Consider the following 23866-nt stretch of genomic DNA (forward strand, 5'->3'; position numbering starts at 1 on the left):
GGAATCTGTGGAGAATATCTGGTACCATAGCAGAGGAAGGAGGGCAGAAAAAATTTGTCAACCACTCCAGAGAAGCATGACAGCCAATTTCTGGGCAAATGGTGACTCTAAGGTGGACTGTGTCAGCCAATGGAGCTTGGAAGGATTTCCTCATCCATGGATCTGCAAGATCAACAGCATGTCAAAACTACTGAAATCACTTGAACAGAACCTTCAGAACATGCTCCACATGGGGGACCCTGGGATGACATCCCCATCCCTGGGTACTGCAGCAGTTGAGAGGCTGGGTGTGGCTTCTCTCCTTCTCTCTCCTCTCCCTCAGATATAGAAGAAGATAAGGAAAGTGTGGAAATAGTGGTCTCACCGGCTTTCCCCTAGTCCTTGACCCTTCCCCCCATCAACTATGTAAACTTTATCAAGAATAAAATTGAAAAAAGAAAGTGTGTGTGAGTGTATACATATGAGAGGATGTGTGTATATGAGGGTATATGTGAGTATGTATGTGTGAAAGTATGTGTGTGTGTGTGTGAGTGTTAGTGTGTGTGTGTTAATGTTAGAGAGAGAGTGTGTGTGTGTATGTGTGTGAGTGTTAGTGTGTGTGTGTCTATGTTTTAATGTTAGAGAGAGAGAGAGTGTGTGTGTGTATGTGTGTGTTTCCAATGAATCCTCTAGGGTCCTGACGTAGTCTTGTGCTTCATGGGCTGGACCATTATAAACATGCATCTTCCTAGAGCGTGCTGCACATCCTCATTTGAGACAAGGGAAAAACAACTAAGTGCTTGTCTGACATCCACTCCATCTTCATTCTTGCTCTAGGTGCACTGTGGGTGATTCTTAACTCTCACATGAGCATTTTTCATTTGTGTGACTTTGGCATGGTGAAAATGGTGGCAGTGTTATTGGAGCTCATTTGTTCACGTTCTGATAGTGACTCATGGAGAGGGATTTGAGCAGAGCAGGTGGGTGCAGCTGCTCTCAGAGCTGCCAGAAATAGGTCTGGGGCTCAGCACGAAGCTTGGTGGAGAGGAATGGAGGTGGATGGGTAGGTCCTGGGCAGGTACAAGGGTGGCAGTGAGCAATGCCATTTCCAGTGCAGGTGAAACAACAGGTGTATGGATAGTCTCCATTCCCATCGGTCAGCATCCTGATAACCTGCCTTTAAAGTATCTTTAAGAACATCCCTGGATGTGTCCAAATGCTCTCCCACCCCACAGTGGAAGCAGATCTGGCACTGGTGTTGGATGATGGGGAAGGTCCTGGTTGCCAATATTTGCAACCCCACGGTGAGCTCCAGCATCTCCCATGGATACCAGCGCTGCTCTAGAACTTTGAGATGCATGTCTCCCTGCCAGGGCCATCTGCCAGACCAAGGGCCCGTGGATACCTGCTGAGGTAGTTTAACTGCTGTGTCAAATACTCATCCTGTGTGCAAGAATTTTGAAATCCATGTGTGTAAGGAATCTCCAAAAAGTTCAGGGAAAATGTCTATGATGGAAAAATTGCATAGGTTTTCTATTTTTTTGGAGTAAAATAAGTTTATCTTTTAATTCCACTTTCCCATGAACTCTCTGAAGTGGCCTTACTACCCAGGACATCATAGAAAATGAATGAAGCTGTAACAGTACAGACACATAATAATAACAATAAAACCATGACTGGAAATTTTGTGGATCTTGAAGGAGACAACTGATCCATCACAGTGCCCAAGGCCAGTATTTTAGAGACAGCCTCATCTTCATTCCTCCAACTGCATTTTCACAAGAGGCCCAAACCCTTGGCACCATGATGAGCCCACAATAGTGACTGCAGCAAGGAGAAACATTGAAGGATCCACTGAAGATGGCTCCCCACCATAGGGACCGTGAGTATGCGGGTTACTGATTTTGTCATCGGCTACCAGCAGCATTTGTGAATAGGATTTGTGGACAGAAACTGTTGGCACACCCTTCCCTGGAGCCACTGTGTACATCTGTGGAGCTGAAATAAACAAAAGATGATCAGTCCTTCAAGTGTCTCAGCCTGCCCCCTGCCCCCAGCACCTGCCCCCAGCACCTGCCCCCTGCCAAGGGATGTGCTGAGCATTCTGCCACCTACACCCTGAGATCTGAATGCTCCAATGTCCAGCCAGCTCCCAACCTGGATGCCAGAGTGACCTGTGTCCAGCAGCTGTAGCCCAGGCTAGTCACAGGATCTGTCTATGCAGACCACTGAGCGCTGTACTCGCAGGAAGTCTCCATTTTCACTGCCATCTCTCTGGTGTAGGTTCACTGCTTGTGTGAATGATTAGAAAGAAACAAAAGCAAGAACCCACCTGTTTTCTTTGTAGGTACAAAACTACCTGAGTCCTTGGGAGAAGCTGTCAGACCCGAGAGGATGGGTGGGAAATTCTCCTGCGAAAACCCCAATCTCTCTCTCTCTCTCTGCTTGGGACTGAATTAGCTTGAGACATGTAAGAGCCCCCTCCTTGCCACTGATCTGCCCTTATGTTGGGAATTTAAAACAATTCTCTGAGCCTTTCTCAACCACATTCTGCAGCCTTGGCCCCTCAGCTGCACCTTGCCCAGCCCCTGACAGCTCAGCTGCAGCCCTCCAGCAGCCTTTCAGAGAGACAAGCAAGTCTCCGATGCCAACTGGAATCAGCCCTCATGCTGTACCGTTCCTCTTGCTCTTGTACACGGACTCTCCTGCACCCATGGACTGCCTGATTGCTTCCCCTGGCCCAGGGCCTGCTTGGCAAACCCTTTGTTTCTTCTCTAAAAGCTTGGAGATGGAGACTATATTCCCCAAGACTGATGCACTGTGAAAGAAGTCACTTCTCACTCTTTAATTCTGTGGATCTCTCCAGTTTGTTGGGCAAACTGAAGAATGAGTTCATGAAGATCCCAATTCGGAATACAGGTTAACTATCACTAACCCACAAGTCTGAAATGCTCCAAAAACCAGAAACTCTCCAACATGGCATGACATTCAAAACGTATTGCATTTTGGAACATTTTTTTTTTTTATCTCAGACTCTTGGAGTAGGAAGATTCAGCTAATAAAGTATGCGATTTGTCCAAAATCTGAACTACTTGCCCCAAACATTTTGGGTAATTGGATACTTGATTTGTACTTGCTGTTCCTTTTCAAAATGTTATAAAGAAAATACCCACAGGTTCTCCCTTCTATGTGAGACATAAAAGCTTAATAAAAAGATAGAAAGAACCGCCTATATGTATCAATATTCCTACAAGACCAGTGGTGAAAAATGCTATACTATTCTATTTTCAATGGTATCAGATTACTTTAAAATACACTCTATATGGGTAAAATGGTCATTTTTCCATTCAATTATTGTTTATAACATTGTCTTCATTTCCACTAAACTAGAGTGTTTTGCTTTTTATTAAATAAACTTCTTGTTTAGTGATTTTTAATCCTTTTTATAGTAATGTAAATTTAAAATGTGTTATTTTGAGAACGAAGAAGAAAGAGAGAAGCAAAGAAGATAAGAGGGAGGAAGAAGGAGAGGATACTTACCTCCTTGGAATTGTATCTACAAGCCATATTGAATCTGTTAAAAACTATTGCAGTTTTCTCTCCCTGCGTGTTTTCCTACTGATTTCCCAAAGCTCACTGTTTCCTTCCAGAAGGAACCACTTAACATGAGAAGAATGGTCAGAAGGCCCCTAGTCTACAGCTCCCTGCAGCTGCCTCTAACATAACCCTTGGTGCCCTATTTCCTAATAAGCAGGCCCCCAACACATTGGATGTACCTGTTTGGAACCTATTCCGCTTTTATCAATCTTATTTATTTATTTATTTATTTATTTATTTATTTATTCATTTATTCATTTATTCATTTTGAGCAATGTATTTCACACCCTGTTTCCTCTTGAGGATACTAATCTTGTTCCAGTCAAGCTTTCTAGGAGAGTTTCTTATCTTGAGCAGATCCGAAAAAATATATCTGAGAATATGTCCTCCCGCCTGACTCAGCCCCAGCTCTTCCTTTTCCAAGGCAAAGAGCCCCAACAGTTTCATTTGGTGCTAATGATACAAACTCCCTTCCCTTTTTGGCCTGGGTGCAGCATCAGAACAGTACCTGTTTCCTCAAGAAAGACATCAAGGTCTCCCATCACTGATGCTGCCAGCACCACTCACCACATTTAGATGGGACGCCTGGCGTACTTCCGGCGATAGAGCTCGTCCACTCGCTCCAGGTACCAAGTGCCTGGGAAGAGGTTCTTCGTGTCACCAGGTGGTGAGAAATTCACTGTGGAATGAGAAGAAGAGGTAACATTCACCAGGAGCTACATGAGTTTGGGGAAGAGTAAACAGTGATAGGGACAACCCCAGATTCACAAGAAGCTTTTCTGACCGTGCTGCCAGGGCTGTAGGAGCATCCACAGCACAGCAGACAGAAGCCTGCACCAGCCTGGGATCCAATGATCTGACCATGGGACACACCACCCGCCTGCAGTAAACATGCCCTCACCCACTGAGATCATCATCACATCCTTCTGTCAAGTTGGAGATGTATCCCAGAACTTCCTGCCTCCTAATACATACTTCCTTGTTCTTCCTACATAGTGTGGCTCTCATCCCTTGCAATGCTTCAAAGCTTTGTCCATGTGTCCATCACATGGAGCACATCTTTTATTGCCATTGGTTGTGTTTGCTACAGTAGGTTCCCATTCCATAGGAGACTATATTCCATTTAGTTGATCAGGGTCATCCTTGGACACTCAATTCCTAGTGGTCTTTCTCCTTTAAGATCATGGTGTAAACCATGCACCCTAAGTTTAGCTTGAGGATATGCAGTTGTAATGCTCTAGAAAATAATATCTGGTCTCTCAAGTCCCAGGCTTTCATTTCCTTTTCCTTTATTTTTTGAGTGGGGGGTGGTGCACGTTTTATGAATGTTTGATGGGGGGAAAAGGGAGTCATTCAAAGAAGACAGTAATATTTATGTGCTAAATTATTTGTGATAAATTGTGTGCATAAATCCGCTTGTTTGGAAATCTTCCAAGTGAGTATAGTTTTAGAAATGAGAAGCTTCAGCACTCCAAGGATGGCTCTCTCTTTTGGTGTGGACTCACGGCCAATATGTGTTTAAAGGACCAGGGATCTGGTCACCGGTCAAATGATACCTATGATGTTTACTAATGAGAAACTTGAGCAACATTTTGGGTTTGGTCTGGAATTGTCCAGACACATTGAACTTTATCCAGTTGAAATCAGGCATATACGGTTTGGAGTTTTTTTCATGGGAATTGATGTAATGCTTATAAATGAAAACAAAGTCATTCAACCATCTTAAGTCAAATGTAAAAATAATAATAAAAGAGAAACATACTGGCCTTGGGAAAAAAAAATGAGAAGCTGAGAAAATTTCGATAACTTTCCCAAAGATAACACAACTAGTACATGGAACCACTCGGGTTTGGATTTGGGCATTGAGCTCTACGCTCCAGAAGTTGAATTTTGTGCTGGCAGCACTGTCAAGAAATACGCAAGTACTTCTAGTTTCCATGGGACATTATTGTCTGGGTCAAGTCTTGGTGATTTTTTGGTTTTTAGTCCACACTCCGTGCTGCCTCCTACCCCTTCCCAACTCTGCCTGCTGCTTCTCCTTCCCATTCTCTCTTGACAACACTTCTCCTAGCAGATCTCACAATTGTTTCCCATCACAGTCTTGACCCTGGACTTACTGACCTTGCTAGGTTCCCGATGACTCCCTGGCTCTCTCCAACTGGCTTTGAATCTGAGTTGAATTACTTTCTCTTCCTGCTTCTTTCCTTACCTTTGTGGAAGAAATGCTCCCTTTCATTCATGATTTCTGTGAACTGCTCAGGAGACATTTTCTTCCGGGAGGCCAGGCGTTTGGGCAAGTCTGATATGCTAGATACCAGCTTATCCAGAGGGGAACCTGAGAAGTAGAAGTGAGATTGTGAAACCTACTTCATTGTCATTGTCCTCAGTGTCAGTCAAAAGTCCAAATGACAGCAAGTTCAGTGGGAGCTGGCTTGCACCCTGGGAAAAAGTGCTCCAGGTATTGCTTAGCAGACCAAAAATCATAAGCAAACCCACATCCTCACAAAGCATACAGGTAGGCATGCTCATTCAAGCAAGGTGTATCTCATGTAGTGCCTGTATCTCATGGAGTATACTTATTTGTAAGACACATTTTCATTTATTTGAAAAGAAAGGCAACAGGGCAGGGTGGAGAGAGAGACAGATTTTCTATCCACTGGTTGATTTGCCAAATGCCTGGAACAGCCAGGCTGGGCCAGGCTGAAATCAAGAGCAAAGAACTCCCTCCTGACATGAGTACCAGGCACCAAGGAACTTGAGCTATCATCTGCTGTGTTTCCGGGCACCATACAGGTTGCTGGATCAGAAATACAAACTTGGTTTCAAACCAGTGCTCTGATTTGGGATGCCAGCATCACAGGAAGCCACTTAACCAACTGCACCACAACACTGGCCCTACATGTTCCTCCTTGATCATGTCAGTCGTAAACCAATCAGTAAATACTTCTAGGATCTCTCAAATCTACCAGCTTCTCTTCAGCCATCAAATTATCACCTTCTGCCTCTTTGCTAAAATCATCTAACTTCTCCCCCAGGTGTGCCTTGGTCTCCCTTCAAGCTGGTCTCTAAGGGGTAGCCAGGGAAGCACTGAGATGCACATGGCACCCCAGATCACTGCACCATTCACCACTTTCAGGATGGCAGCCTCAGGAGGGACCAGGCAGAAGGTGGTTTCTTTTGCCAGGTGAATCTTGTAAGGAGTGACTGACAGGAAGATGAGACTCACCTGGAGAAGCATCCTGGGACACTCGAAATGAGAAAAGGCTTGCTGCTAAGCCAGAGCCATAGGAGAAGGCACCAATCCGGGAGCCAGCCAGCTCCTGAGCAGAGTGACTGCAAGGAAAGAAGCCAAAACCAAAACTCATCAGCATCATATTTGGCACTTCTAGTAAAGTACTGCCCGCCCAGCCCAAACACCTCCGGTCTATCTCCTGTCACTAGAATGGGGTTCCAGGCACTTCGCACAGAGTAAACCCCAGGTAAATCCTAAGGACAGGCCCAGGAGTAGGAACCTTCCCAACAAGAAAACAGCTAAAACCAAAATGTGTAAGGCATAGTGAGTACTGTGGAATTTGGGGGGGGGGGTGTAAACAGAGCTTGTCCCCTCTTGTGAGAAGATGAATTCGGAGGAATCTGAAGCCACTTTCAGCTGGAGGTCAACCCGCAGGACCCCTCTTCAAGCCTCCCATATTAACCGCATGTTGTTCAGCAGTCCCATGCCATCAGAAGTAGGCAGATCAAATGCTTACCAGCAGAACATCCTCTGCCGGTAAGCATTTGATCAATTTCACTGATGAGCATTTTTCCTTATCTGCATTTTTCCTTATAAACCTCACAAAATAATAAATTAGTAGGAATAGCACACTTTTGAGCACCTGCTAAACACTGCAGGTGTAATTGCTTTGGATACTTGGTATTCGTTGAAACTCTAGATAGCAGGTATGGTTGTTACACATATTTTACAGGTGAAGAAATTGAGGCACATGTGTGTTAAGTAGTTTTCTGAGGTCAGTGCTACTAGGTGGTTTAGAGGTGTGGCTTCCATCTGAGGACCATGAAGCTAGATTCTCTTAGGTAGCATGCTCCACTAAGTGTATAGATTTTACATAGATGACACAAAATGGATCTCACACATCGCCTTTCATACGTGTGCTCACTTTAGAGACCATTGTTTAATAATGAATCTACTTATACAGCCACCTTGAAAGCAAGTTTCTTATCTGCCTTCATATCCCACACCCCTCTCTTTTTTTATTTTCTTTTAAAATTCTAAACCAGAGGGAACCAAACTCAGTTGCCCTCTCAGGACCAGGTGGTAGGAGATATGGAGGAGGGACAGGACAGCACACTCACTGGGACAGAAGTGAGGCCAGACACCCATACAGGGACGAGGTGTACATGTTCCCATTGTGTGTGGAGAGGTACAGCGAGGCCTTGGTTTTCTTATTGTATGTGTCCAGAGAAGCCTTCAGGAGTGCTTTGTCCACTTCCTTGTTGGTGTAGGTGTCTTCCAACTTCAGTCCCCTGTGAGAAGCCGGGCAGTGGGAGTGGGGGATGCAAGGGGGAAAGTTAAAGCTTCAGAGCGGAGGGCCTTTGGGTACTTGTTGTGTTACAATATTAGGAAATGCACTTAGGCACACACACACCCCACATCAAAAGTAGTGTTGCCACTCAGAGTTAGCACTTAGAGTATGTTTTTCTTATGGAATCCAGGTCTACTTGTGCATGATCTATTAGCAAATTAGAAATAAAATTATACTGTGCATTCTGTTTTTGCATGCTTAGTATGTGGTTTTTTTTTCCATGACACTAAATAATCTTTACGTAATTTTAAAGGCTGAAAAATGGTCCACGAAGAGATGTACCCTACATTAAACAATTTTACTCTTATTTCTCATTAGTTAAAATACTTAAGAACACTGCTTGTTCTTTTATTATTTTTTTTTTTTATTTTATTTAAGGGGCCAGGGCCAGGGCCAGGGCCAAGGCATAGTAGGTTAAGCTTCTGCTTGTGGTGCCAGCTCCACCACCACCCCCACCCCACCCTTGCCGCCGCTATAAGTGATGGTTTGTGTCCTGGCTGCTCCACTTCCAATCCAGCTCTCTGTTTATCGGCCTAGGAACAGCAAAAGATGGCCCAATCCCTTGGCTCCCTGCATCCACATGGGAGACCCAAAATAAGCTCTAGGCTCCTGGCTTCATGTGGATCCAGCTCCAGTTGGGGCTTTTGGGGAATGAAACCAGTAGATGAGATGAAAGTTCTCACTGTCTCTCCTTTCTCTCTCTAAATCTGCCTTCCAAATAAATAAGTGCATATTTAAAACACCGTATTTGAAGGTCATATAGACAGGGAGAGGGAAAGAAAGAGACAAAGAAAGAACAAAGAGAGATATGGACAGAAACAGAGAAAACAAGATCTTCCATCCTCTGGTTCATTTTCCAAGTGTTCACAACATTCGGGGCTGGACCAGAATGAAGTCAGGAATCTATGACTGAGTTTGGGTCTTCCTCATGATTGGATGGATCCCAAGAGCTTGAACTGCCACTGTTTGCCTCCCAGGACTCACATTAGCAGGGGGCTGGGTTGGAAGTGGTGCCTGGTCATCTGCCCGATCACTCTCCTATAGGATGTAGGTAGCTCGAGCAGCACAGCCATTCACAGCTTTCTTCCTGCCTTTTAGCATTTAAGAAAGTGAGCCAGACTAGCTCCTTTTTATAAATAGAGAAAATTGTGGCAACAGGCAAAACATTCATTAAGACAAGGACACTCCCCAAGGTCTCCCCCTGCCATGTGATTATTTACACCTCCTGCTTGGGTCACCACTGACTGTGAGATCTCCTAGGGTAGGAATCGTGGACTCACGTGCATCTTTGTATCTGTCTGGTGCAGCAGGGGTTCAGAAAGCATTTACATAGTGTTGTCATAACACACTTCTGTGTTTTCTCACAGTCACCGGACCAAGGGGTGCTGGCAAATGCCCCCTGTTCTCCTAAGGTAGCCCATGACTGCACATAAAGACTTGGCAGCCTTCCTGTTACTTTACAGACTCAAGACATGAAGGAATCACCCCCCATCCTCCTCCCAGTCTCTGCTCCAGCCATCAGGCCCTCCGGAAGGGAACTCACTTGAAGGCCTCCAGCCCCTTGTATAAGCTGGCTTTGGTGTCATCACTGGCTGACAGGAAGTCGTTGAATACCAGGCGAGCCAGAGACTTCTGGACCAGCTTACAAAAGGGGGTGTGAAAGATCATGTACTGGAAGTCGTTGAGGGTGAACGGCCTGTCGATGCCATCTGGAAGAACAAGGGTGAAGGCAAAGAGGCAGTGTGACAGGTGAGCCATTTGGCCACAATTTACTGGAGCTGGAGCTTGGGGCCCCATGAGAACTACTCTCAGCAAACACAGTCCAAGATTGCTCATCCATTTCACCTGCAGCTGCTATACACCCTCTGTGTATGAGAAAAGTGGAAAATAAATAAATGTCTTTCCATCTACCTTCGCCAGCCTCTGCTTTCTCTATACCAGCTTGTGTTGTATCATTTTCTCCATTTTCTGAAGGAGGAAACAGGGTCTCCTAAATGTCACCCAACTCAAATCACGCCAGTCTTGGATTTGGGCTCTGATGCCTCCGTCCCTACACAACAGACTGGGTGCCCCACTTTGAAAAGGAGTGGAAGAATAGTCTCTGCCTATGGGAAAGTTTAAGATTTAGTGCTCTGAGCCAAAGTAACAGTGATCAAGGGCCACAAGAGGAAAGAGGAAGAACTGTAAATGCTATACAAATTCAGAAGGCAGCAGGAGCAAATCAGTTAACAGCAAACTATACAATGCACAGAGGCCAAAATGGCTTCATCCCTGCGTGCAACACCTCTGCCAGGCAGCACAGCACAACAGAAAGGGGCCAGAAGTCATCTTCATGCATCCCCCTGAGCTACGTGCTAGAATGTTCCTGCTTATGGCTTTCCCACAGTGAATGCTGCCTTTCACAGGTGCTCACCTGGGTATGGCCATGCAGATAAGCATATTTTTTCTGTGTTTTTAGAAATTGGTCTCCCTGTATTTTTAAAGAAGGTTTATTTGCTCCTTTTTTTATTATGAAAGTAATGTTTGCTTTAGATCAGAGAAAATTATAAATTGGAGGTAAAAATAAAATCCCACCATCCAGAAGAAAATTGCCAAAAACACATGTAGGAGTTTTCAACATCAGTCAGACCAAGAGTCAAATCATGCCCAATTTAGAAAGATATCCCAGCTCCAGTAGAATGTGTCTGCTCAGCCTCACAACAGATTCTCCCCAGGTGGTTGACATCATTGGTTTCATACCATTGGTGTGACACCATTGGTTCAGGCCCTGTACTTACTTTGATTTAACACAAGTTAGAGACAATTTTATAGGTTATACTTGAATTAGAATAACATCCAAATAGGTTTTAGCATAAGCCTTAAGAAGATTGTATGAGAGGGTTGTGATGCAATTATTTTGACATTTTTTTCAATGAAGAACTAAAGAGGTATTGTATTATAGGTGGAACAGGATTGGTTCCCCAAATTCATGCAGACATCTACGCCCCAAAGTCTGATGTCCCTGACTGATGAACTAGTGTGGAATCTAGCCAACTGTGGTTTCTACATGTGGGCCTAGCATCAGTTTGCTAGGTTGGAGCCCCACCGTTGAATCCTGAGCTCTCAGAAGGTGCGAGCAAAGAGAGAAAAGGATCAGAGCGTATTCCTCACTTCTCTCTGCTTATGGTTTCCCTGGGCCCAGCCTCCCTCCACTCTATGCAGCCCCACAGGATGCCTAAGTGAATGGCGATGCCCAGCCTAACACTGAGAACCTCCTCAAACAGCAAGCCAAAACAAGCTTTCTCTTTGGGTTAGTACTTCCCGGATGTTTTAGTTTATTAGTATCAACAAGCTGAGCAGTACTCTTTGACTCAAACTATGAAGTACAAATGGAGCCACCCCTTTCTGCCACCTGGATCCCATACCTTGCTTCCACTGCTTCTGGATTTTTTGGCGGTATGCTGTGTAACATCGATCCAAAGCCCGATAGTAGCATTGAATGGAGAGTTTCCCATCTACCAGAGGGTACTCCGAGGCCAGGTTGGGCTTGTAGAAGTCATATGCGTTCTCCATGTGGGTTCCCCGAAGCCCTGCAAAGACAGAGTGTTTAAAGGACTCCACAGTATGGCCCTCCTCCAGCAGAAGTAGCCTCCCATGCCACACCAGGCCATAATAGTCCATACATATTGAAAGGAGTTGAATAGATTGTTAGTATTACAAAAATGAAATCTGTATTTCCCATTCCACATTTACGTGTATTTAACAAAATCTGTACTAGAAACCAAAAGTCTCAGAGATTTCACATTATACCAAGACAGCTTCTTATTATCTGCAAATTGCCAGTGTAGCTTTCTAAGGTCCCTCAGCAGTATCAGCCCCTGTCATTTCCCACCATCCTTGTTCCAACACAGTTATGATGCAGATGAGGAAACTTCATTGAATGCCCTAATAACTTCCCTCTACTCTCTGCACCCCCAGACCTGCCTTTTGGTGGCAATTAGTACTACCCTCAAATTCATACCTCAGCCCTGAGTAGTGGGGATGCCCGTTTGGAATTAAGATCAATACATTCAGCTAGGCTGTACATAGCCCTTTGGTAACCGTGTGATACAAACCTTGCTCCAGGGCCAGAGGGGCATGGGGCCCAATCAGCATTGCCACAGCTCCAGCCCCACCTGTAGGTCGGGCATTCCCATCAGGATAAACTGCAATGTCCCCACAGACCACCAATGCGTAGCGACCTGCAAAGAGAAATAAGATGTAACTATCACTACCAGTCAAACCTGGAGTAAACAGAGTGCCTGCTATATGCCAGCTGTAAGCATAAGCACTGGAAATACAGCTGTAAGCAAATTTCAAAACTCTGGCTCTGTGGTGTTTATGTTCAATGAAGCTCGTGGTCTATATGAAGTGCAAAGTCATTCATTCAGAATTCTGTCTAGGGATTCGATGAAGAGCTTGCCAACTGGCACTTATAAAGATAATTTAGATTCTCATGAACCACCATATAGTATTTCAAGGACCTATAATTTCTTCCAAATTATGAAAGGCCAAGAAATGAAGAATCAGAAATTTATAATACAAGCAGGATACTAATTATCCTCAAATAATATTTAAAGCAATACAAGGAAGTATGTGATGCTCATATTTGCAGATGAAGACACTATCCTCCAGAAATATTAAGCAACTTGTGTAAGCTCACTTGCCTAGTAAATGTGAAATGTGGCGTTCATGCCAAGTTCTGACTGTGTCTTAAGGTCTGTGCCTTGAACTATTCGATACTATTTGCATTGAGGAAAGAGTTTAAATTGAGTCACCATGTCTAATATAAATGATTCATATTGACTAACCTGATGACAGAACATTCAACAAATATTTGAAATCTCAGATATTGTTTGTTCCACTTTTACCTATTTGAAGCATTAATTTCCAAGATTGAGTGTGTGGAAGAGATACAGCGGTAATTTTAGCATCTTATCTAACCTGTGAGTTCATTCATAGCATCATGTTGGGATCCATGTTGTGGTTTGGTTAATCTTCATGACAAGTTTAAATAATGAATGCACGTATCTTGTCTTTACAGATGAGGAAACTGAAGCTCAATGAACTGAAGGTACTTGCCAAAACCACATGGATAATAAGATTCAGTCAGGACTCCAACTCAAATGCATTAAAAATCTAACACCTTTACTTAAAAGTTATCTCAATGCTAATTACAACCCCAAAAAGACATTACTGAGTTTTTAATCCCCAGTGAGGTACATGTGTGTATATAAACTTTGGGGAAAGTAATACTTTATATGTGTGTGCATACATTATTTTTTCATGCGCATTATGAAAAATTTAGAAACTAAAAAAGAACTTCTCTCACTTTCTCTGTTAATTCCACCTTTCTAATGAATAAATAAATCTTAAAAAGAGAAAAGTACTTATAAGCCATTTAGAAAAAATATCAATAACTTTGCTTACCTCAAAATCAAAACTTTATATTACAAGCAAAGTCAAAAGACAAACTGAAAATGTTTACAATACTTATAACCAATAAAAACTATTTTCCTTGCTTTATGAAAATCTCATAAAAAACAAGCTATGTAAAAGGAAAATGAGCAATAAGCAATAGACACACACTATCAAAGATATTCAAACTCTTATAATAAAACAGGCAAATCAAAACTACTATGATTTTCCTTATTAAACAAATATCAGAAGCTTAAGAGTATATGTTGTACATTCGGAAATCCATAAATGTTATAAACCACATCCAAAAACTGCAAAACAAGAACCACATAATAGTTTCAATAGATGCAGAAAAAGCTTTCGACAAAATCCAACACCTCTTCATGCTAAAAACACTAGCCAAAGTAGGCATAGATGGGAAAATCCACAACATAATCAAAGCAATTTATGAAAAACCCAATGCCAGTATCATACTGAATGGAGAAAAGCTAGAACCCTTCCCACTGCGATCTGGAACAAGACAAGGGTGCCCGCTATCACCACTGCTATTCAACATAGTCCTAGAGGTACTTGCAGAGGCCATAAGACAAGAAAAAGAAATCAAAGGCATACGTATAGGAAACGAAGAAGTCAAGCTTTCACTATATGCAGATGACATAATCCTGTACATAGAAAAACCAGGAGACTCAATACAGAAACTGCTAGAACTTATACGAGAGTTTGGCAGAGTGGCGGGGTACAAAATTAACGAACGAAAATCAACAGCCATAGTGTACGCAAATAACACCAAGATGGAAGAAGATCTAACCAACAGGATACCATTCAAAATAACAGAGAGAAGTATGAAGTATTTGGGAATAAATTTAACCAAAAGCGTAGGAGACCTATTCGAAGAAAACTACAAACTATTTAAAAAGGAAATTGAACAAAACCTCAAAAGATGGAATAACATCCCGTGCTCCTGGATAGGCAAAATCAATATCATTAAAATGTCCATACTACCACAAGCAATATACATTTTCAACGCAATTCCAATCAAATTGCCCAAAACATTCTTCACGGAACTGGATACAATGATTCAAGAATTCATCTGGAAACACAAAAAACCACGAATAGCTAGAACCATCCTGAAAAATAAGAAGTTAGCAGGGGGAATCACAATCCCGGACCTCTGGACATACTATAGAGCAGTGGTTATCAAAACAGCCTGGTACTGGCACAAAGACAGAAAGGAAGATCAATGGAATAGAATAGAAGCACCAAAAGGGAACCCACACAAATACAGCCAATTAATCTTTGACAAAAAGACCAATGACAACTCAAGCAAGTGGGAAGGCCTCTTTAGTAAATGTTGTTGGGACAACTGGCTGATAGCCTGTAGAAACAAAAAGATAGACCCACATCTATCACCATACACTAAGATCCAATCTACATGGATAAAAGACCTAAACCTACATCCAGAAACCTTCAAACTCTTGCAGGAAAATGTAGGAAATACCCTGCAAGACCTAGGAGTAGGTTCCGACTTTCTAAGAAGGACACCAAAAGCAATAGCAGTTGAGAACAGAATAAACAAATGGGACCTCATCAAACTAAGAAGCTTCTGTACAGCAAGGGAAACAATCAACAAAGTAAAAAAGCAACCCACAGATTGGGAGAAGATCTTTGCACACGATATAGGCGATAGGGGGCTAATTTCCAGGATATACAAAGAACTTCAAAACAACCAAAAAACCAAAACAAACAAACCACTCAAGAAATGGGCACGGGAAATGGGCAAACATTTCACAAAGGAACAAGTCCAAATGGCAAACAAACATATGAAAAAATGTTCCAGCTCCCTAGCAATAAGGGAAATCCAAATTAAAACATCGATGAGGTACCACCTAACACCAGTAAGATTGGCCCACATAAACAAGAACACCAACGACGCTTGCTGGCGAGGATGCGGGGAAAAGGGAACCCTACTCCACTGCTGGTGGAGCTGCAAATTGGTACAGCCTTTATGGAAATCAGTCTGGAGAACACTCAAACAACTCAAAATCTGCATACCATATGACCCAGCAATAGCACTCCTAGGAATATATCCAAAACACCTGTTTTACGACAAACCAACATGCATCCCTATGTTCATTGCAGCACAATCAGTAATTGCAAAAACATGGAAGCAACCGAAATGCCCATCAGCAGAAGATTGGATAAGAAAGCTTTGGTTCATCTACTCCATGGAATACTACTCAGCTATTAAAAAAAACAAAATGCAGTTCTTTGTGGCTAAATGGGCACAACTGGAAACTATAATGCTAAGGGAAATGAGTGAATCCCAAAAGATTAGATACCACATGTTTGCCTTGATTTAACCTGTAATTTTTTGTTTGGTTGTTGGTTATTTTCTGAACCTGTCATTGATACTGTCTCAACCCAGATGTTTCGAAGAATGGAACTTGCATTATTTTTAACATATTGTCTACCCATTACTATGTCAATTAATTCCATAATGTTGTATATTGACACTGAGGCCTTGTTGGGGCTTTTAACTGACCGGATCTCTACTCTGTTAGACCTATCTTCAGACCATAGAAGGTCTCCCCAAGAGACCACTGAACTTATCTGGACAATAAGACGCTGAACTTTATGCTAGGCATGTGTTTGCAAGCAATGAATCTCAACTGAACTTGAACTATGGTTATGCAACAAGGTGGAGGAATCCACCATGGGGGGAGGGTTATGGGAGGGGTGGGGGGAATCCCCAGCGCCTATAAAACTGTACTACATAATACAATGTAAGCAACAATAAAAAAAAAAAAAAAAAAAAAAAAAAAAGAGTATATGTTGTAGAAATGCAATTTTAACACTAAAGAGTACAATTGGCATATTTTATCACTCTTAAATTAACATACCCTGTAATTTTACCTCTATGAATTTATTGTCTTTTTTAAGATTTATTAATTTTTATGTGAAAGGCTAATTTACAAGGAGAAGGAGAGACAGAGAGAAAGATCTCCTGCCTGCTGGTTCACTCCCCAAGGGCTACAACAACCGGAGCTGAGCCAATCTGAAGCCAGGTGCCAGGAACTTCTTCTGCGTCTCCTACGTGAGTGCAAGGTCCCAAGGCTTTGGGTCATCCTCTACTGCTTTCCCAGAAACAGAAAGTTGGATGGGAAGTGGAGCAGCCAGGACACAAGGCACCAGCCAGGACACGAGGCAGCACTCATATAGGATCCTGGTGCTGGCAGGCAGATGATTAGAGAGACAGACAGACAGACAGACAGACAGACAGACAGAGATCTTCCATCCACAGGTTATTTCCAAATGGCCACAACAGTCAAGCCTGGGGAGATTAACAGGAAGCTGGATTAGAAGTACAACACCAGGGACTTCAACTAGTGCTCATATGGGATGTGCTGGTGTCACAGGCAGTGGCTTAAACCATTGCACCACACCACTGACCCCTGTCTTTTAATTCCATCTGTCAGGGTGAACAGTTGGTACAGTGGTTAAGATGCTCATGTCCCATGTTGGAGTGCTTGAATTCCAGTCCTAGATCCACTTTTGATTCCAGTTTTCTACTGACATGCACTCTGGGATGGCTGGCGATGGCTCAGGTACTTGCATCCCTGACACCCACATGGGAGACCCAGGTTGAATTCCCATCTCCTGGCTGTGGCCTGACCTAAACCTGACTATTGAAAGTATTTGGGCAGTAAACCAGTGGGTGAAGAATTTCCACCTATCTGTCTATGTTCCTTTGTATTTCAAATACGTATTTTTTTAAAAGTCAAAAAATCGGTATCACCAATGTGTCTCTCAGATTCTGAGAAGATGTTTAAGAGAAACAGGAACAGTAAAGTGGGAAATGTGTTGGGTTGAGTTTGGTGTCCTGTCTCCGTCCTCACCGTGAGAAAATGATCAGATTATCCACTTTCTAGGCTGTTGTCAGGACTAAATGAATGGCCATGTGCACATGCATCCTAACTAACCATGTTTCCTGCTCAGTGTCCGTCGTTGTTGCTCCTGACAGTGTTGGGTGACAGCAGCAGCTGTGTGGGTAAGCTAGGGATCTGAGAAGCAACACTGAGAGCATCTGCCTCTAACCCCAACTCCATCCCTACATAGGACTCTTGCTGCACATACCATCCCAGTAGCTGGACTCCATCCAGTTGGCGGCATTGAAGAGGGAGGCTGTGCCACCATAGCAGGCATTGGTGGTGTCTATGCCTTCAATGTCCGTGTTGCCTGAGTCCTTGAAGAGTTCCATGAGCACTGTTTTGACAGCCTTGGACTTGTCAATGATGGTCTCAGTGCCCACTTCCAGCCGGCCCACAGAGTCCCAGGGGAGCTGTGTGCGCTCCATCAGCCGTTGCACCACTGTCAGGCACAGGGAATTGATATCTTCCTGGACTGAGCAGAAGCCCATCTGGGTCTGACCCAAGCCCACCGTATACTTTCCTGCTTCTACATTGTTGAACTTCTCCAGGTCAGTTTGGTCCACGTACTGGGCGGGGAAGTAGACCTCCAGGGCTAGGATGCCTACATCCTTTGGCCACGTGGCTGTTTTGGCCAGTGGGGCAGGAGAGACTGTGGAAAACCTACGAGGGAAACAATAATCACAATTCCATTAGAGTGCTCTAACACACAGCAAATGTTTCACTATGTTATCACATGCCTATGCATTTAGTATTGTTCTACCATCAAGTTGAATTGGTTCAGTTACCCTTATTAAATATCCTTTTTTTGGCTTTTGAGATACTCTCATAAAGTCTGCTTTTCATGAAGTCAGTATAGCAGTGTTGGCTGTTTGACCATTGTGTGTATGACTTGTTCTGGCCTTTTGCTTTTTCACCCTCTGAGATTCTTTATGTTTTACAGGTATTACTGGTGAAAACTATTTAGTTGAGTCTTTTTTAAAAGCTGAACAAATTGTATAATAGTGACAGCTTATTAGCATTATTTAGTCTATTATTTATCATAATTATTGATATAGTTAGAATATGTTCTTGATTCTTTTATTCTCCCTTTTCTACATTATTCTTAATTAGACAAATATTTATTTTTTTAAAATATATCCTCTTTTTCCTTTTATCGGTAACCCTAGAGGTTATAGCATGTATATGTGGCATATTACGATTTAACAGTACATCTACTACTTTCTAATCAGTGCAGCAGTTTATTTCAGATTGACTTCAATTATCATCCCTACCCCTTTGAGCCAATAATGTCATATATTTTATATCTATGTCTGTTATAAAGCTTTATGGGACAGGACTGTTAAATATCTCATGTAGAAAGTTTATGACCCATTGTCTATCTCTGTCTCTCTATTTTATTCACATAAAGACCTACCCTGTTTTTCTCCTTTTAAGGGGCATTTTTTTTTTTTTTTGCTTGTTTCCTTTCTGCCCGCCTTTCCTGATGGGGCCTTTCACCGTTTATGGAACACAAGCCATGCATGGCAATGCAAGCACACAACAGGGAACAAGCTGCCTTTGTGGCCCCAAAAAAGAAGCACAGCCTAAAGGAGGAAGACCATCTCAGAGCCCATTCCACGGCAGGCAAACCTCTGGAAAGACAGGGGTCACACAGCAAGTCTGAATGAGGTCAGAGAGAAGACTGGGAGGGGTCTGAAAAAGACGGGGAAGTTCATCCGATTCTTTTCTGGATCCCTCCCAAAAATCTCAGTTTTCTGCCAGTTGTCAACACAGGGTTCACAAAGATCCTGTCTCACATGTTCCGAGACGAAAATATCTGTAATCTGATCACTTTAATGACCTTCTTTATTTTCCGGGTGGTGAGAGTACAGCTTGGTGAAAAGATGGGTTCCATGTAACTGCTTTGTTTTTATGTGTCAGAAACATTCTGTTTCTTCCCGGAGGCCTTGCATGCAAGGCTTATCTTAAAGCTATAGGAGCTGTAATTCAGCCTGAATGCATCTTCCAGTCATTGCTAGGATTCTGGATCTCTGGGAATCCCATTGCTCCCAGCAGGAGGCTCATGCTGAAAGATTGCTCTGAGCAAAAATGGGTTACATCCCAAGAAAGTGAGACCAGAGGATAAATGTCAACAACAGCCCACGAGGGATGCTTGATGTTTCTTTATCTGTCTTGTTTATTCTGTGCCCTCCAAATAACTGGAGTTTGTACTCACAAATATTTGAGGAGGAGCTTCCCCTAGGATCTCAGAGCTAATGGTTAGCCAGGGCCAGTCCTGCTTCCTCCAGCCTCATTCTCACTCAGCCTTCTCTGGGCTGAACTCTTGCCCCTCTCTCTGGTTGGTATGTAAGATTGCACAGAGAAATGTTAACTGTTTGAGATGTTGGAATTGCCTATTAATCTCAACTGATCACTATAGATTACACGTGGCCAGTGTGGACATGACCCACTGTACCTCATAAATACCTATAACAATGTTTATGCGTCAATTAAAAGCAAAAGTGTATTAAACAGTTCATCAAATTTGTAGTACTTGACTAAACACTGTAATCCACTGTATCAACACAACAAACAATGTTTCCTTAAAGGAACATTCTTAATGTCCTATTTTCGCCAATTATTAAGAACACCCATACTACACCAACTCCTTGAAATAATACTATTTGAAAGTCATCATTTTGCTTTGAAATAAGACATAGTTTAGAAGAAGTGTTGTTAAGCACTTCCTTTTACACAAAGTAGCTTAACCACTTAAATTCACTGAATTTTTCATCTTTTCAGCAGCACTATTTTCTGCATGTGCCCATGGGCATTTCACTATATTCATTAGATCTATCAACTGGAATAGCAGTATTTGCAACTATGCCTGTAGCCCACATGGTAAGAAATATATTGAAATAAGTGTGTTTAAAATACTTTATTACATTAAAAAAAAATCCTAAGAAAGAAAATATCTCTAGGCTTACAATCAGAGTTTCCAAGAACAGTCACTTTGTAATGGCTCTAACTCTTAGGGTGGGAGGCTATTTCTATAAAGAGATTATAGAAGCTTGAAGAAAGGTAACAGGGAAAACTTCTAGAAGCACCAGATCACTGTAGTTAAGGCAACCCTCAGGGGATAGCCAATAGTGGTGTGGGGACAATTAAGATGAATTGGGACTTTCACACCCCAATACTGGATGGAGTACCTGGGTTTGAATCCTGGCATCAAGGTCATTACCAACTTCCTGCTAGTGCATGTGCTAGGAGGCAACAGGCAATGGCTCAAGTACTCGGGTCCCTGATGCCAGGTGGAGACTGAGACTGAGTTCCCAGCTTCTGGCTGTTGAGCGCATTTGGGGAGTGCATCAAAGGATAGGGGTCTCTCTCTGTGTGTCTCCATCTCCCTTTCAAATAAACAATAAATAAAATCTAAGATAAAATTGCTTTCATTCTGGTGCTGCCTAGTTTGAGACTAAACATCAAACTGCTCTGGGAAGGGCTGTGGGTGTGAAGGGTTTGGCAAGCAGAGACAAGGACAGGGTTCTGGAGGTCTTCCTTGGCTGGTGTGAGCAATGAGGCAAGCACTCAGGCATACAGGAAACCCAACTGTGAGACAGAGCGTGATGAGGCCATGGAGGCAGATGGAACTTCAGCGGATGTGGAGACATTGGTGGGTGGGAGAATCAGGGAAGGGCCAGACTTGAGGTCAACCTCTCTCATCTGACGAAGGGTAGTAGCCACTGCAGAGGTGATTGGATAGGCAAGGAGACTTGGCAATGAGGGTATCAGGGGTTGTAGGGAGACCACTCGGGGGGGGAGGGGTCTTTCAGAACCTGTGGAAAATTCTTTAAAAAAAAACTATGGGTGGATTCAGGCATCCTTATCACCAAAATTAATGTTTTTAATTCCATCTCTGAACAAATTTTGGAACTACTTTCACACGTGAGAATGGAAGGAGTTGGAGGGCACACTTTCTACTCAATTCTATGAAGTGCAAAATAGATGCATGCTATGGTGAGCCAGTGCTGAGGCTGGACTTAGAGCTGGAGCAGATCAACTGAAGGGCCTGGCCAGGCAGCAAGAGGGTCACTGGTAAAGGGCACTCTTGGCATTCATTCAAGCCCAGGGAAGTGGGATCCGCTGTGAACTCACCACAAAAGAAACATGAGTGATGAGCCCGAGAGTCTGAATCAGAGAAGTTGGAATGTTGCTGGGGAATAGGGTTTGTCAAGCAAAGTTGTGCCAATCTTTCTCAGAGTTAGGACTTTAATCCATACGCAGCCGTTTGGAGGGGGTGGGATGAGCAGAGTATAATCGACAGGAGAATCATGAGAAACTAATGATTGCCAACCCTACCCCACTCCATCTACACACCTGGTTTCCTGTATCCTGTACCAAAAAAGGCAGTGGAACAAAATGATTTTTCTAAAGATTTAGTCTTTGTGGAATGTAGAAAGAAATGTGGAAAGAAAGAACAGGCTAGTCCCAAAGGGCGGTGGGTTGGTTCAAGGGTCAGACAATGACACATAGCGGCTGGGAGCCTGGGGCCCCACTTATCTGTGCTGCCAGCACAGCTTGCAGACTACCCGTCCAGGGGACAGAAGTGGGGTGGAAGTGTGGGAAGTCTTTACAAAGAAAAGCCGTGTGTTCTTGCACAAGTGCGGGTACACACATACACACATGCGCACACACACAAGCACCCTCTAGCTCATCTTTATGTTTCATTTCTCTCTTTCCTGTAATGAGAACATTCAGGAGAAACAGCTCTTATCCTTAGCCCCTTTCACACCTTATCTTTCACATTTTATGAACACTTCAGTTAGCATAGTCCCCGAGGGTCCAGAGGCCAAGGCAGGGGTGGTGGAGAAACGGATATTGCAGGCCCAGGTGCTGACAATGCCACTGCCTCGTGCAGCTGGCCAAGTCAAGGATGCCATTATTCATGAAAACACAGCCTGTGTTGGAGGTCTGAGCTCCTTCTAATTTTGCCTTGAAAGGGACTGAAGTTACCCTGCTTGTCCATTGCTGTGCATGCCTTGCCAACTTCTGACTAGTGTTCCGTCCCCTAGGCAGCCCACCCCCGCCTGTCTTTCACTCGCCCTAGGAGGGTTCCCAGTACAGCCCCTGGGATGAAGGCCAAACTCACCGTTGCTGGGTTGCCTGCTGGGTTGCCGGGAGCAGGCGAGCAGGTGTGAGGGAGGCTTCCCGCAGGGCTCTTTTGACTTGCAGCACTTGCCTCAGAGGAGTCGCCAGACGCTGCATCTTTGAGGAGCTATCAGGAAACCTGGGAGTTCACAGCCACCGACAGAGATGCCCAGCGATGCCCACAAGGGCTTTATAGAGTCCTGTGACTCCAGGCTTCTTAACCCCGCCCCTGCTTACCCAGGCTCAGTCCGCTTCGAAAATTGGGCCAAAGGTCTCCCTCGAAACACTGGAGAGGGAAGAAAACATTGGTTCTTGGGCATGTGCCCTTCCTCAAGGCTGGCTGTGCCTGCTCCCGGCTCAGGTTCCTGTTGGCTTGGGCACAGCCAGCTAAGGGGGAAGATGAGAATGCTCCTTTTGGCATATCCTAGTGAGCCCATCTGGCCTGTGTCAGCCCCTGATCCTCCTCTGAGCGACTGCATCGGGTGCTCATTAACCCGTGTGTAGTATTGGCTGTTACGAATGCATTGTGGTGTACAAGAAAAATCCATTTGAAGCCAAGAGGAATGAATGTTTTCACAGTAGCTCCTCAACTAGCTGTTTGGAGTGGCTGTTGGCACACAGCAAGGAGCTGAGTGTGAGTGCACGCAGCCTGCTGTGCTCCTCCTGTCCTTGTGGTCTCCCTTGGCATTTGTGCTGCTTGACGTGGCTTCCAAGTGGGATACTCCTGGTGCTGCAACAGAGTTACAGGAGCCCCACAGAGCCGCCATCCATCCGAAGCTCTAGTGTACCTAAGGGGGAAGGGTTTATTTTACACAAAAGGTCACAGAGAAGCAGAAAGGAGTGATTCCCAAGAAACCCAGTGAGTTGTGTAGACTGGGGACACAGCCAGGTCTTTTGACTTCAGATTCTGGTGTTTCCCCTTTGCTCTTTTTTCCTCTTGCTTTATTTTTTTCTTCGTGTTAATGTATTATTAACACAATGAGAAGAGATTCAGTGTAGTTCATCGGTTACGTTTCTAAGAATATAATGATATTCCCTTTCTCCCTCCATCCACCATCAGTCTTCTTTTCTTTTTCCTTCCTTCCTTTCCAGTTTTATTTTTCATTAGCATTACAGTTAAGCGTTTAAGTCTCCACTCAATAGCAAAATCAACAAATAAAAAGACCCTAGTTCAGTGGTAATATAGTTAAGGGCTGTATACAATAATCAAACGAA

The 23866-nt window shown here is 43.6% G+C and overlaps 1 protein-coding gene across 2 annotated transcripts; it reads right to left on the reverse strand.

The window, feature by feature from the left end:
- Positions 1–1638: 1638 nt before the first annotated feature.
- Positions 1639–22826, reverse strand: HMGCS2 (3-hydroxy-3-methylglutaryl-CoA synthase 2). 2 transcript variants are annotated; one of them, XM_040998698.1, is made up of 10 exons: positions 22668–22826; positions 17730–18187; positions 12254–12379; positions 11564–11728; positions 9703–9868; positions 7930–8100; positions 6803–6909; positions 5786–5911; positions 4144–4255; positions 1639–1977 (listed from the first exon to the last, which is right to left on the reverse strand). In XM_040998698.1, exons 1-9 carry the CDS (start codon positions 22766–22768, stop codon positions 4149–4151), a joined length of 1527 nt encoding a protein of 508 aa, XP_040854632.1. In that variant the 5' UTR covers positions 22769–22826; the 3' UTR covers positions 1639–1977; positions 4144–4148. The 2 variants fall into 2 exon arrangements, with proteins under 2 accessions (XP_040854632.1, XP_040854633.1); XM_040998699.1 differs by having other exon boundaries at positions 17730–18184; positions 22653–22820.
- Positions 22827–23866: the final 1040 nt, after the last annotated feature.

This window comes from Ochotona curzoniae, unplaced genomic scaffold (assembly GCF_017591425.1).
Source record: "Ochotona curzoniae isolate NIBS_2020 unplaced genomic scaffold, NIBS_Ocur_1.0 scaffold_1037, whole genome shotgun sequence".
Classification (NCBI taxonomy): domain Eukaryota; kingdom Metazoa; phylum Chordata; class Mammalia; order Lagomorpha; family Ochotonidae; genus Ochotona; species Ochotona curzoniae.

What these genes read in the sequence shown, in the direction of transcription:
- HMGCS2 (XM_040998699.1), bottom strand. Translation starts at nt 22,768, where the DNA reads ATGCAGCGTCTGGCGACTCCTCTGAGGCAAGTGCTGCAAGTCAAAAGA. An exon ending in CCCTCTGGCCCTGGAGCAAG is followed by an intron (nt 11,729 to 12,253) that starts GTTTGTATCACA and finishes CTGTCTTTGCAG; the next exon opens with GGCTTCGGGGAACCCACATG. An exon ending in AAGGGGCTGGAGGCCTTCAA is followed by an intron (nt 8,101 to 9,702) that starts GTGAGTTCCCTT and finishes GGCTTCTCACAG; the next exon opens with GGGACTGAAGTTGGAAGACA.